Genomic DNA, 15,719 nt, shown 5'->3' on the forward strand with positions numbered 1-15,719 from the left:
TGATGGCTCATTGCAACAACCTCTAGCTAGTCCATAGCATACAATTTTCTTTCAATCCCAATTCCAAAAGTTGAACCAAATCTAAGTAGCTACGTCACTTTATGATGCATCCTATTCTGATACGAAACACTCACCTATGAGTCCGAATGTGTAAGAGGCGTCCGGACCAACTTCAGGAGGAGTTATAAACCAGAATTGCCGCTCGGTATGGTCACTTCCAACCTTATAGTAGTAGTATTTGGTATTGAACTGCACAAGAATACATATCATCAGATCATAATACAAGTTGCAAGTTATACTTATCAATTCAATCGGCAAATTCCAAAACCCGAGTATATCTTACATGGAGTCCACATCCTATAAATTTGAATGTAACAGGAAGTGTAATTGTAGAATTTATAGGTTGGAACTTTGTCGTCGGCCTCCTTTTTCTTGCTGTTTGCACTCCAGTAAAGCACAGTACTGGAACCGGGTTCATCCACAGTAACCCATGACACAATCGCTGCCTTTCCCAGTTGGTCTCCATGTGTTATATGAACCTCAAATCAAAGGGGCACACATTTCACACAACTACTTAAAGTTTAGTCTACTAACAACTACTTACAATGTCAGTGTGAAACTGTTAATGTAGGAGAATCCACGTAGGATTCTAATAGGCTAGGTTTTGTAAATTCCTATGGACCTAGGAATACTTGTACTCCAAGTCACTGGACTTGTATATATATGTACCTTTGTTCTCAATGAAATCAACACAATTATAATTCTAAAGAAACACCTTGAAAACCCATCCATAGAAATGACACCCCCCTCCTCTACTTGTAGTGAAATAACAGTCAGTGCAGTAATAGTTGTGTCCCGGATATAAAAACATATGAGAAATGATGATTACACCTTTTTTTCTCTCTTACATGCTACTCTTTGTTTCTAAATAAAACTAATGAAAAATACTTGAAAGCTTTGAGTTTTAACGATAAGGACAAAATAAAGGGTAAAGTGAATAGCAACAGCATTGACTTTTTAGTGTAAAAATGTGGTTTTTCGTTAAAGTGAACAGTACCAGGAGCTTTTCATTAAAATTCCCTTGTTTCTAGTCATCAAATTAAATAAATCAAACAGAAACATACATGATTAAAAAAAGGGTGTGTAGCGGAGACAAAAAGGTTAATTATCATGTCTTAAAACATAAAAGTCCAGGTAAATAAACATTGTATAAATTAATGAAAGATGATAGGAGCATATTTATGTGACTTAGTTAGCTTTTTTTCTTGCATTTACATAGTTAATTTCTACTTATTAAAGTGTTTTAAACTATTTTCGTGTGTTTTCAGGTTCAAATGGCAAAAGTGGCAAGAAAAGACAATTTGGAGCATTTTAGAGCAGTTTTGGGCTTGGAATGGATAGCACATGCATGGAACAAGGTGGATGGACGTTTTTGAAGATCAAAAGAGGCTAGGAATGTGCTCAAGAGTTAAAGAAATTAATTCAAGATCAAAGAAAATAAGGAATCAGCTAAAAGGAAGGAACATTATCCGAAACTTTATATGTTCCTATTTTATCTCAACATTATCCAAACCTTATCCACCCTTACCTTATCTTATCCTAGCCTTATCCTAATCTATCTTAATTCCAGCTACAAGGAGGACATCTAAATGACATTAGGATACCTACAAATCAAGTTTCTAGAAGCCAAGCCCTATCCCTAAAAGGGTGCCGCATCCACCCCTTCTAGAAGCTATGTTTCCTGCCGCAAGGACCATTCCTTTTCCTCCCTGGAATCTGAATGAGAAGTGTTCTTTTTCCTTGTTGATTTAGAGTCCTGATTCCCCTCCTTCTCAGCCATTTGCTGTGCCTTCCATTCTCCCTATAAATACATTATGCCACAACAATCATGGATCATCCATCTCTCACCACAATTCGCACCACACATCCATCATACACAAAAGCTCTCTAGTGCCACAGCCTTGCAAGGAGAAAGGAGAGGAGACCCTTGGAGCCATGCCCTGCCATTCAAGCTTGGATTGCTGGAATGTTCCTAGGTGTATTCTATCTTTTGTTTTCAATGTTTAATTTAAGTTATCTTTGTTTAAGTGCGAACATGAGGAACTAAACTCGTTTTAGCTAGAGGTGGATTCAAAGCCATGAACATATATGTGATATGAATTGATTACATCCAGTTATTGTTTCGTAAAACATGAATGCGATTTACTTATCTGTTTGATTGGTAACTTATTCTTGTATATTGATTAAGGATGCATACTTAGTTTGCATGCATGAATTTGATGCTAAAATATAAGGAAATTTCACCTAATCGTTATGAACTTATATTTATAAGTAGTGGAAATCAATCACTAGTCATGATTGTGTTAAGTAAATTCATGGCAAGAGTATCATGCAGTTCATAATTATGAATGCCTTGTCAATGCTTATGATTTTCATAGAACTTAATGATCTTTGATATGTATCTCTATCATGCAGTTCATATAGGGAACTTGATAAGAATAATTTGATTGCGTCACTGAGTCCAATTCAATGAAATTAGGGAAATCTGAGAGTTAATTTGTGCATTTCACTATTAATTTAGGGCATTGTCATTCATGGTTTATAGGAATAATAACTGGAAATTGATTTGTATGCATATGTGTCATGTGTGGAGATGAGCCCTCTAGCTAGCCATTCACCCATTAAAACACCCAATTTCGTCCAAAGTTGTTTAGAGTCTTTAAATCTGTTTCTTTTACTTTAAATTCGTCAAAACCCACTTCCCCCTTTATATTTCGTGTCTTTTAGTTAGAATCTATTCAAATTGGTTTCTTTTTAGTGTTTTGAGTCAATATAAGTTAGAATTCATCCATACACATTGTTTCGAGTCAATTTGTTTGTTTTGTGTAGTTTTGAGTAGTTTGAGTCAGTCTTGAGTCATAAGAGTCTAGTTAAGTGTAATTGAGTCTAATTTGAGTAGATTAGTAGTCCCTTCTAATCCCCGGCCTAGAACGATCCCTACTTTCACATACTACAACTATCTAAAAAGGGTTTAATTTGTCTGCTAGTTTATATCACATCAAAAGACACAAATTATCATAATTCTAGAGAGAGAGAGAGAGAGAGAGAGAGATCATACTTGTTGAGGTGCATTATAGCCTGGAGGGACTTTGAAGACATCACTGTCAAGAGGCATGTCGACTCTTCTCAACTTTCCTCACAAAACTACTTGTTTTGCCTCCATTGCACACCACTCCAAAGTTCAAGACCAAACCCAGCACTAACAGCAGTGGCTGCTGCTGCCCTTGAAGAAGCTAAATCCAGCACACCCATCTTGCTCAGATTAGCAGAGGACCCCCAACCACCACAAACGCATATGTATCCTTTTGAGCATAGGACAAGCGTTTGATCTATATACACACAATACAATAATTATTTACTAACAAAGAAAAGTTATTATCATAAAATGAGGGGAATATCCATAGCTCTATGCGGATAATAGAGCCATGTACACACTACCGTTCATACGAAGGAAATAGTTGAATATAGCTGTTGGATGTCGACTGAAGGGCCAGGGAATTTAACGGGTAAATCTGAACACTAAAAAGTCCTGTACACTATACGACATTACATCTCACGCCAAAGTTGAAAATTAAACTTTGTACTTGTGTCATGAGTGTAGACCAAGCATTCTAAGAAAGAACGTCACTAATACAATGTACATTGGATGCAATGTTATAAATAAGCAGAAAAGAGAGAACTTGCTGAGAATTTTCAGTGAGTGCAAGAATATAGATTTCTTGGTACAAATTGTTTACTGAGATGGTAGAGAAAATGGGAGTCTTTACATTTGCAAGGGTCCCCTTATATAGGGATGTCTTACACCAGTAGGGAGTAAATGTGGTATGGTAAAATTCCTCATCCAATTTACTATTTAATCTTCCTAAACTTTTCTACCTAAAGTCTTTAATTCGTTCACCAAAGTCAATTGTTGTTGCATGCTTCTTTGCTTCTTTATGCATTTCTATGTGTGGCATTCACACCAAATTTCACCACTCTCCCCCTTGGATGCACACATATCCATATCGGTTGCCTTCTTAAAACCTTGCCAGGAAAAAATTCAATGGGAAAAATTGTAGCAAAGGGAAAATGGGACAACTTTGCTTGGATCGTTATACAGTATGAAAGCGGTTTTGTTGCCTCGTTAAAATCTTGTTAAAAAAAACCAATGGAAAAATCCTAGTCGAAGGAAGAAAAAAAAAAAAAAGTACAACACGCATGTGTCATGGATGCTCTCCCTGATGTGTATCTCCCCTGATTTTTACAATCTTAAATCTGACTGATTTGTAAGTTGGTGTAATCTAATACAATGCACTAGCTTTTGGAATGCACCAGGGCCATGAGATTGCAGTATTCTTATAAGTGAACACATATCCAATTTGTGAGCGGGCTTTATGTGGATCGTTGAGAAAACCAGCATCTTGGTATCCAACAAGATTCTAGCCATTTGTGGTTTCTCGAAGTAGAGTAGGCCCTTGTCCCACGAAGATATTGTAAAACATCTTTGATTCCCTTCCAATGTGGAATTGTTGGAGCATAGCTATATTTTGCTAACAAGTTGGCTAAAAAAAAAAAACTATATCTGGTCTAGTACATTGTGCTATATACAATAAACGACTTATTGCACTAAGATATGATATTTATGGACCAAGGACCATGTCATCATCTTCTTTTGGGCGAAATAAATCTTTCTAGCGTCAAGATACTGAACGAGTATTGGCGTGCTTTGTGTGGCATTCACACCAAATTGCACAACATGCAAAAGTTTACTACATATTCTCTAGTATTAGTTTCTCGTAATAAAGCTTAAGGTCAAATTAACTTACTTTGTCAGTTGGTTCGATGCTTTTGACTCCTGTAACATTTTCTACGAGTCGCAAGTGCGGGCACACTAATTAATCGTGTTGTGATTTAAACGGATGTGCTCCTCTATGCACCCCAATTTAAATCTCTCACCTCAAAATTAAAATTATGTAAACATATTTACGAAAACATTATGGGAACTAACCTTAAGCTTAGGCCTGGCAAATGGGTCGTGTCTGTCGTGTTCGTGTCGTTTTCGTGTAACACCTGTTATTTTAACGGGTCGTGTTGTATCACACCCGTTATCTTAACAGGTCAGGTCACTTTACCCAACAGGTAAAGTGACCCGATCCGTTATGACCCGCTATGATCCGTTAAGAAAAATGTTTTTTTTTTCTTAAATTTGCACATACCACACATTGCCACATAAATATTACTTCAAAACATTAAAACACATTTGTCGTTTAAGTACCACATCTACACTTAAAAATAAGAGCCTAATAAACAAACATCCATACACTACTAATCTATTACAAAATATTAAATGTGCAAGGATATACAAAATGAAAGAGTTTTTGTTTTCAAGGTTGTGAAGCCTTTCTCAAAAGTTTAAACCTTGCCAATGGAACTCAGAGCTTGCATGTTATTCCTTTTACAAAATCCTCAATTTTCATTGATCATCATGACATAAGATTTTATGGTATCTAATAGTATAAATATTTTAAATTGAAGATCGAATTCATCTCTGAATGTTTGGTTTTTGCAATTTTTGGCGTATTCGATCTTGAAGCATATACAAACAAGTTTGACAGTTGGATCATTCAAATTATTTTCGTAGAATGCGTATCCCATCAAAACGATAGATTCACTAACACTTGGAGTTTATTTATACTTTCATTAAGTATAACATAAGATTTTGTGGTATCTACTAGGGTAAATATTTTAAATTGAAGATTGAATTCATTCATTGTATTCATATAAAGTCAAGGACTGTAGCTGTAAAAAATCATCAAAATCGGAGTTAAAATAACCGTTAAATTCGTTAATAACAGTCGAAAAGTTTTGTACCATTACTTGATCTCTGAATGTTTGTTTTTTGAAATTTTTAGCGTATGCGATCTCGAAGTATATATAAACATGTTTGACGATTGGATCGTTGAAACTAGTTTCATAGAATGCGTATCCCATCAAAACAATAGATTCACTAACACTTAATAATTTATTCATACCTTCATTAAGCATAACATAAGATTTTGTGGTATCCACTTGTGTAAATATTTTAAATTGAAGATCGAGTTTAGTCATTGTATTTTTATAGGGTTAAGGAGTGTAGCTATAAAAAAAATCATCAAAATCGGAGTTAAAATAACCGTTAAATCGTGATTTTTCATTGATAACCGTCGAAAGGTTTTGTCCCTTTACTTGATCTCTGAATGTTTTTTTTTTTTTGCAATTTTTAGCATATATGATTTTGAAGCATATACAAACAACTTTGACGGTTGGATCATTGAAATTAATTTTGTAGAATGCGTATCCCATCAAAATGATAGATCACTAACACTTAAGAGTTTATTTATACTTTCACTAAGTATAACATAAGATTTATAGTATCCACTAGTGTAAATATTTTAAATTGAAGATCGAATTCATTCATTGTATTCACATAGGGTCAAGGAGTGTGGCTGTAAAAAATCATCAAAATCGGAGTTAAAATATCCGTTAAATCATGATTTTTCAATGATAACCGTCGAAAACTTTTGTCCCGTTACTTGATATTTGAATGTTTGTTTTTTGCAATTTTTGGTTTATGTGATCTCGAAGTATATACAAACATGTTTGACGGTTGGATCATTGAAATTAGTTTCGTAGAATGCGTATCTCATTAAAATGATAAATTCACTAACACTTAAAAGTTTATTCATACTTTCATTAAGTATAACATAAAATCCACTTACGTAAATATTTTAAATTGAAGATCGAATTCACTAACACTTAAAATCTACTTGTGTAAATATTTTAAATTGAAGATCAAATTCATTCATTGTATTCATATAGGGTCAAGGAGTGTAGTTGTAAAAAATCATCAAAATCGAAGTTAAAATAACTGTTAAATCGTGATTTTTCGTTTGTAACTGTCGAAAAGTTTTGCCCTGTTACTTGATCTCTGAATGTTTGTTTTTTGTGATTTTCTGCTGATGTGATCTCGAAGCATATACAAACAAGTTTGACGGTTGGGTTCGTTGAAATTAGTTTCGGATAATTTGTTTCCCATCAAAACGATAGATTGACTAACACTTAGAGTTTATTTATACTTTCATTAAGTATAACATAAGATTTTGTGGTATTCACTTGTGTAAATATTTTAAATTGAAGATCGAATTTATTCATTGTATTCATATAGGGTCAAGGAGTGTAGCTGTAAAAAATCATCAAAATCGGAGTTAAAATAACCGTTAAATTGTGATTTTTCATTTATAACCGTTGAAAAGTTTTGTCCCGTTACTTGATCTCTGAATGCTTGTTTTTTGTGATTTTTTGCTGATGTGATCTCAAAGCATATACAAACAAGTTTGACGGTTGGGATCGTTGAAATTAGTTTCGGAGAATTCGTATCCCATAAAAACAATAGATTGACTAACACTTAGAGTTTAATCAAAATCGAAGTTAAAATAACCGTTAAATCGTGATTTTTCGTTTATAACCGTCGAAAAGTTTTGTCCCGTTACTTGATATCTGAATGTTTGTTTTTTGCAACTTTTTGCTGATGTGATCTCGAAGCATATACAAACAAGTTTGACGGTTGGGATTGTTGAAATTAGTTTCGGAGAATTCGTATCCCATCAAGTTCAATGGTGTGTGTGTGTGTGTGACACACCCCGATCGAGATCAGGGCATGCTGGCCGTCACGTGAAAGTGACGTAACCATGTGCACTGTGCAGAAGCTAATAAAATAATAATATAAATAGTACGAATAAATAAAAACTAGCTTTACACAAAATAACAATAACAAGTGCAAGCGTAAGTGCGACACTAAGTTCAGAGTATAAAAGCCTAATGCAGTCCAGGAGAAAACGACACAACAAAAGCACACCCGAAGGTGGTCCTACACTGGTGATCGTCTGTCAGATATGCCGGGGAAATCCTCAAGGAAACCATCAAACGTGCTAGCCAACTAGAACCTGGAGGGGTACAAAACAAAAGCGTGAGTGGGTAAAAACAAAGCTTTTCGAAAACCATTTAATAAATAAGTTATAACCCCTCGCCGTAAAACCTGTATACTTCCCAGAAAATAAAGTATATATATATATAAATCATGCTCAAGAATATGCTATGCCAAAACCTCGAAGTAAAATGCAAGTGCTTAGGTAATATCGCATCAACATCAAATAATCTGTCAGCCGGAGTCACCTAACGTGACCTATACGGCTGAATCTAGAGCTCAATCTCAATCTCCCTAACTAGACCTGCACACGAGTCGGAACCACCTAGAGTGGTCTGTACGACAAGCCTGGGTGTAACATATATATATACGCTCAAGTGCTACGATCACGTGAAGGCTGTGCGAATGATCACGGGTCACCTACGAGTCGGAACCACCTAAAGTGGTCTGTACGACAGGACTGTGCACCTAACTTGGATCCAAGCTGAGCGTGTGGTGCGGGAGATGAACATCACATGAAGGACTGTGCCTAACTCTGGGCGGGAGCACTAACACCGGGGGTGCAGGTTATGAGCTCTCTATGCATCTCAAATCACTACTGAATGAAAACATAAATCACAACTCACCTGGCTCTTACCTGTGCGTCCGCAGCACCAAACATGCATATATATAAACAATTAACAATGCATAAACAACGACAAAACTATATGCATGGCATATAACGAATAAACGTTCTAAATAAATTTCTGGGAAAAGTATAAGTACATAGGTATATACGGAAAACCAAAAGCCCACTCACTGGTAAGTGGAAGGGTCGTAACCCCCTGCCTTGAGTGACCACGCTCGTCCTAGGGATAAGATTCACCTATATGCGAAACAACTATAAAAACATTAATTTTAAAGCACATAACCAAACTTAAGAAATAACTTCTCATACAATGCTCAAATGGGGTGTATGAATACACCAACGTGATCTACTCAACCTCAGGAACATCCCCATATTTTTAAAATAATTTTTCACCGCCGCACGCGCCCCCACGCGCCGGCCAAGGCACGGCCACGCGTAGGCACGTGCCTGGCACGCTGACGGGGTCAGTTAACGCCGTCAGGAATATTCCGTTAACTTTAACGGATTCCGTCAATGGCGTTAGGAATATTTCGACCAAACTGACGGAATATTCCGTCGTCTTCTCCGGTGAGGCTTCGGCGCCGTTACCGACGCCGGAAAATTTCAAATCGTGATATCTTCTTCGTTTTTCAATCAAATTTCACAAAATTGGTACCAAAATGAAGCTTACAACGAGAGGAACAAAATCATACCACTTTCAAGTGCTAAAATCCATGAAATCTCACCGGGAAAATACCCCCAACTCCGGCCAACCTCGAAACTCGTGATCTCGACGTCCAAAACCTTTAAACGAACTACCCCGAGCCTCCTAAGGACCTCACCAAGCTTCCTACAAGCTTGAAATTCCCAAAAACATAAGAATTTACGTGTGCATGAACAGTACCAAAAATCGGGTATCCCGAGTTCGACGTGAAAATGAAGGTATTCTTACCTGAAATGGATATGGTTAGACTCCAATGGACCTCATGAGCATGGATATGTACTTTGTTTCTTCGATCTGTGAAGATTACAAGGGTTTTGGGGGTGTGTCCGTATGAAATGGATGGAAATGAGAAGGAAAGGGAGCTCGGGACAGGGTGCAGGACAGGGGAAAAAGGTGTGGGGTGTAGGAGAGTGTGTGTGTGGCCCAAAACATGCCAACAAAACCCAAAAACAACTACACAACGAAAATCACACTAGGGGCAAAATTGTTTTTTCACGCATACGTTTTAAAATTTTCGGAACGGGCTGTCACAGTGTGTGTGTATATATTTATTAAGTATATTTAAATCTATTTATTTTGTATGTATAATTGATTGGTATACGGAGTAGTACATCACGTGAGTCATTATAAAAATAGTGAGATATGTCAAATATGTGATAAAAAATTAATAACTTAAAAAAAAAATAAAAAATAAAAATCTCACCACTTCTATTAATTTTCATTTTTCTCTCTTTTTTTTGTTTCCTTTTCAACTTTTCTTATAATTTTCACTTTTTCCTCCGACAGCCTACGCTGCCTACCCATCTTTCCCTAATTCCCTCTCTTTTTTGTTTCCTTTTCAACTTTTCTTATCATTTTCATTTTCCCTCCCTTTTTCTTCAAAAAGGGCGGCACTGCAGGGAATGGAATGGAATTATCAATTATGGAATCAAATCAATGAATGCATATTAATTAATAATTATTATAGTTTTTATAAAATTTAATTCAAAATTTAATATATATATATATATAATTATTATAGATAGTTAATATTTTGGGGGTATAATTACTATAGTTAATTTAATATATATATATATATTTATTTATTATAGTTTTTAGGCGTATAAAATTGTTAAATTAATATATATAATTATTACAGTATTTTTTTAGGGTTATAAAATTATAAAAATAATATTCTGCTTATCGTGTTACCCACGTGTATACCCGAATCAACCCGTTATCTTAACAAGTGCTTATTGGGTTACCCGATAACGACCCGATTCGTTATCGTGTTGACCTGAACACCTGTTAATTTCGTATCGTGTCGTGTCGTGTCGTGTTATCAGGTCGTGTCAGGAATTGCTAGGCCTACTTAAGCCTACATGGCAAGATCAATAGATGTAGGCTTCAAGTTATCTGTTGACTAACGATTGAGTCATACTCCATTCAAACCAACGTTGAAAGAAGTCTCAAATTTTATATCCTCTGTTTTTTTTTTTTTTTATTGACACGAAATTGTGGTAGGAGGAAGGTTGTATGCATCAATATTATTGTAAGAGGAACTTAATATTGCAAAGTTTAGAGCACATATACCGCTTTACGGACGTCTAATTCAATTCATAAAACAATCGATCTGGGGAAATAGACGTCCGTAAAACCATAAACATTTATATTAATCAACCTTCAGCTCCGAAGGAAAAGGAGGAAATGATGTAAAAAGTACATGAAGAAAATATTGAAACTATTCAACATCGACTATCTAAAAGTTCTCTAACATTGCATGATCGATCAAGATTGGGAACTTGTGGAGTCATCAACAGGATGATGATATCTGTTGAAAAACCACATCGAATCTGCTTTGACTGCAGCTCCATCATCATTCCGGTGCCAGCTATAGTAGGCATGAGTTCGGTTCTTGATGTCAAAAATGGCATGACCAAAACTGGCCTCTCTGTAAGCTGAGTAATCTGGTTGTGGGTCTCTCATACTGCACGACAATAAAAAAAATAAACATTGGGTTCAAAGTGCAAACCAAATAGGAAGCCGTTGAATATATCTTAAAAAGACTACAAATGCATGCATGCTTACTTGGTTGCTAAGCCTTCAATGTTTCCTCCATCACCAATTGTAATGTAGACAGGTGCAGATTGATCTTTCACCGGGGAGCATTTACCATTTTCGAGGTTATTTGCAATATTCAACACACGCTCCTGCATTACATAGCACATACACATCACTTATAAAAAAGAGGAAGATACGAGTGGTTTAAATTTTATTTATGTAGATAGCACCGCTAGACTGCGTGTATTGAGAACTTACAGATCGTTCATAGGCATGGACATGGCCAGCAAATACCACATCGACCTTGTGCTGAACAAACCAGGACTCGAATTGGACTCTCATGGTTTCCCCTTCCATATAGTGATAGTTATAGCTATTGTACCATGGGGAATGCACTAAAACAATCAGCCATGGTGTCTCATCCCGGTTAACTTTTGGTAGCTCCTGCTCCAGCCATTTATACTGAGGAGTGTATTTACCTTAAGAAAAAGAAGTAAATTATAATTTGTGTTAAACTAAATTGTTGAAGCACTCAATTTGATAAAGAGAAATTATTCAGAAGATTTCACTGCGAAGTTATAATTGACTGAAAAATATAACAAGGATATCCTTGCAAATTCAACCAACCAGTACTAATGTGAAAAACTAATTTAGAATTCCATACCGTACGATGAGTATGAAGACAAGACTATGATGTGTGCTGAAGCTATCTTGACTGAGTACCAAAAAGGAGAAGTACTCCCCGATGCTTTAAATGGGGTGGTATACCGGTTTTGGTAAGGCTTGAAAGGTTTTGTTTCACCCTGCAACAAATATTGCAATCTTCTGTCAGAAAAATTGAGCACTCCCTAACCCTTGCAATTTCTCGTACAAGTACGAGACATTCAATTAAAGTCATTCATCATAACAAAAATATGTGAGTTATGAAAACGCGAATTATATGAGATGCTTACAATTTCTGGTGCATAATCAATCTCGTGATTTCCTGCAGTATGAATCCAAGGTTGATAAGCAGCACTTCTCTCAATGAACCTTCCAAACGTATCCCACTTAACTTGGTCATGATTTGGATGGTTATCAGCATAAGATAGGTCACCAAGACACAAAACTGTTTGGCCTTTCAATGGGTTTGATTCGTAATGAGCAAGTGTCTTGTTTGAATCAAAGGTTTGACCTAAATCCCCTGTAAATTAAACCCAATTTTAATTAATTAGTGAGTTTCAGAATTAAACAACAATTTACACATTTGGCAGATGGTGATTGGTCAGTCCCACAATTTACATCACAAAGCAAAAACGTAAACCATCTGTTGTGGTAAAAAACATTACTTACCAAGAAGACCAAATGTGTAAGGGGCATCTGGCCCAACTGCAGGAGGAGTTACAAACCAAAATGTCCTCTCAGCTTGGCCAATTCCAATCTTGTAGTAATATTTGGTATTGTGCTGCAAAAAGTAAATATAATGAGATGAAAATATAACTTTATACAATTAATATTTAGACTGCTTGTAACAATAATATTTCAGAAAATAAAAATAAGAAAAACGAGAAAATTAATTCAAATTTGAGTGCAAAAGACCTTACTGCAAGGTTGAAAAATAAAATAAAAGAAAATACATAACAGGTTAGTGAAAATTTTACCTCTAATTTTCTCATGGTGCAGTGGTGAATGTAACCAGAAGTATAATCATGGTATTTATATTGTTTGGCTTTCCCTTCTGCCTTCTTTGTCTTGTGCTTATCGCTCCAAAAAAGCACTACGCTAGAACCTGGTTCATCCGGTGTGATCCATGACACAATCATTGCCGTCCCCTCTTGATCTCCTTGTGTTATATGAACCTTAAATATTCAAAACCACACAAAAATCATACAATTAGACAACATTAAAAATATGGAGAGTGAACCTATTTAATCAATTTCATCAAATTTATGAAAGGACATAAATTTTCGAAAACAAAATTATAAGGTTCGTGTGGTGGATTGTCCTTATGGTTAGGGTCTTCCTCTTTAACCCATTGCGTCTCGAGTTCAAACCTCCTTCCTTTTAGTCTAGATTAGTGTAGAATATCTCTTGTACTCAAGAATAAAATTAAGGTTCGTAAAAGGGTTCAAGAGAGAGAGAGAAGGAAATTTTACCTGTTGAGGTGCATTGTGGCCTGGAGGAATTTGGAAGGCATCACTTTCATAAGGCATATCGACAGTACTCTCAGTTTTCCTCACAAAAGTGCTTGTAATACCTCCATTACACACCATTGCCAAGCTCAATAGCAGACCAAATACTACAAGAACCGCCATCTTCGGCATCGTTATATTATTCAGAGCATCTCAAAACTCTAAACCAAACTCACAAACATATATAAAGCAAACTCAGAAAAATATGAAAACGGCAGACTCCTCCTCTATATATAGAGACATGAAAAACTAATTAATTAATTTTACCAAAAAAAAAAAAAAAACTAATTAATTAACAAAAATAAAGAATATTCAGAGTTTTATTCTGATTGATCACGTGTTGAATGCTGAAAGGTTTGGAGTTGTATGTATCTTTTTCAACAGGTGTTCTTTTCCTTCTGGGGAAATAGAATTCTTATAAAGTTGATCGCATTCAGGAGAGTCCAGTGTGAAGAAACACAATCGATCTTAATATCTTATTCTTAGAGTAATCAAAATCTAACTTGGGCTTCTCTTCAAAGGTGTGCTAAGTTTTGGAACGTAATGCAAACAATTCTAATCATTTTTATTTGGGACAAAAAAAAACGGATCTATTAAATATTACCATGGGTTTTTTTTTCTCAGGAAATTTTTAGCATTAATTAAAGCCAGCAAATAATATTTTGCAAGAAAAAAGAGTAGTGATGTGCTCAAATTTTGTATTGTATGGTTCATAATTTGAGTTTTTTTTTAATATTACATTAAGTGGAGCAAATGTCTAATTCCGGGACACAGCGAGTTGAAGAGAAAGATACTAATTACCATGACAATCCACCACTTGCATAATTCGGTATTCTTAAATTGTCTAATAAAAGGGATATAAAAACATAAAGTAGGTTTAGGACTATTGAGCTAATGGTTGAAGTGATTGGGTTAAAAACAAAGGAAAACTAATGAAATGAGCTCTAAAACTTTGAGTTTTAACTATAAGAACAAAATAAATGGTAAACTGAATAGTACCAGGATTGACTTTTTAATGTAAAAATGTGATTTTTCGTTAAAATGAACAGTACCGTAAACTTTTTATTAAAGTTCTCTAAAAACAATAAGGGTAAACTTGATATAAGTTCAATTTTGTGAGTCACTTTTGAATTCAATTCACTTTGTTGAGTTAGATCCATTCACTGAATATCTACATTTATTTTTTTATCCTTTTATTAGATTGTGATAAATGTGTTATCCCTTATTATAGATTTATCTTTTACTCGATTTTAGAATTAAATATTGTTTCTCTGCAAATTTGTATCAACTTTTTCTTCCACCTCCATCACATGTTAACTAATATATGTTGTATTATATATTTATATCTTCATATATACTAGTATGGATTGTTAAATGTACGGAACATAAAAATTTTGAACTTTTCATGGAGGTAGATTAGTTTTTATTTATTTTTGAAGATAACTCTATCACATATTAAATGTCATTTATCAACCTATAGTATAGATATCATATATGATGATATATAAATTTTCTTTTAACTATTTTTCATGAACGTTGTTAGATTTTCGAATTAACAATTTCAGTAAAAATGCAGAAATAAATATAATTAATTGAAGTTGAAAAATAAAGAAATTGGACTAAATCCAACAACCACTCAAATTTTTAGACCTGGATCAAAGTACTCATAACAAATCCTTCCTAATCACTATTATGTTTATAAATTGGTATTAATCTTTCGTTTATTGAAAACACAAATTAGAAATTGGGATCTTTTGATATAGGCCCCTCGGTTTTGAATTTTCTAGATCAAACATCCATATCTTTTAGTGATTTGATTAAACTTTTTTTTTGTCATAATTTTGGTGCTATATGCACATTATATTGTAACAAATTTCCTATAATCTTGCATTTTGATTACATTCTCCTCCATTAGAGATAATTGCGAAAAGAAAAAAAAAATGGTTAGATTCAATTTCTTTTCACAATAATGCTACAATTTAGCAGTAATTATCTACGATTTAAGATATTTTCTTTCCAAAATAGTTTAAAATATTTTTAAATCCCCCAAAATCGAACATACCAAAATAAGTTTTTCTTTTAGTACATTAAAATAAAATATGATTGTGAATAATATAAACGTACCAATACACAATGTGTACAAAATAAAACATACCAAAATAAAAATAATGTACC

General features: G+C 34.6%; 1 protein-coding gene and 1 pseudogene across 2 annotated transcripts in view; both read right to left on the reverse strand.

Annotated features, from left to right (window-relative positions):
• The window catches only part of LOC148697096 (purple acid phosphatase 2-like), a 17,098-nt pseudogene extending 13,786 nt beyond the window's left edge, over positions 1–3,312 (reverse strand). Inside the window, exons 1-4 of the transcript XR_015962160.1 lie at positions 3,265–3,312; positions 3,119–3,190; positions 344–539; positions 131–249 (exon numbers count right to left, since the gene is read on the reverse strand). The product of XR_015962160.1 is annotated as a purple acid phosphatase 2-like (transcript). The remainder of the gene's footprint in view (positions 1–130; positions 250–343; positions 540–3,118; positions 3,191–3,264) is intronic.
• Positions 3,313–11,013: 7,701 nt separating this feature from the next.
• Positions 11,014–13,721, reverse strand: LOC137726781 (purple acid phosphatase 2-like). The gene is made up of 8 exons (XM_068465741.2): positions 13,509–13,721; positions 13,014–13,211; positions 12,706–12,817; positions 12,327–12,556; positions 12,038–12,176; positions 11,632–11,852; positions 11,401–11,522; positions 11,014–11,299 (listed from the first exon to the last, which is right to left on the reverse strand). Exons 1-8 carry the CDS (start codon positions 13,674–13,676, stop codon positions 11,101–11,103), a joined length of 1,389 nt encoding a protein of 462 aa, XP_068321842.2. The 5' UTR covers positions 13,677–13,721; the 3' UTR covers positions 11,014–11,100.
• Positions 13,722–15,719: the final 1,998 nt, after the last annotated feature.

The sequence above is a fragment of the Pyrus communis genome, chromosome 5 (assembly GCF_041283825.1).
Source record: "Pyrus communis isolate YQ-2024b chromosome 5, ASM4128382v1, whole genome shotgun sequence".
Lineage (NCBI taxonomy): Eukaryota > Viridiplantae > Streptophyta > Magnoliopsida > Rosales > Rosaceae > Pyrus > Pyrus communis.

Coding starts and splice junctions, on each gene's coding strand:
- LOC137726781 (XM_068465741.2), bottom strand. CDS start 13,676: ATGCCGAAGATGGCGGTTCTTGTAGTATTTGGTCTGCTATTGAGCTTG. Junction 12,818..13,013: donor GCACCATGAGAAAATTAGAG/GTAAAATTTTCA, acceptor TACTTTTTGCAG/CACAATACCAAATATTACTA. Junction 12,557..12,705: donor TTACACATTTGGTCTTCTTG/GTAAGTAATGTT, acceptor TTTAATTTACAG/GGGATTTAGGTCAAACCTTT.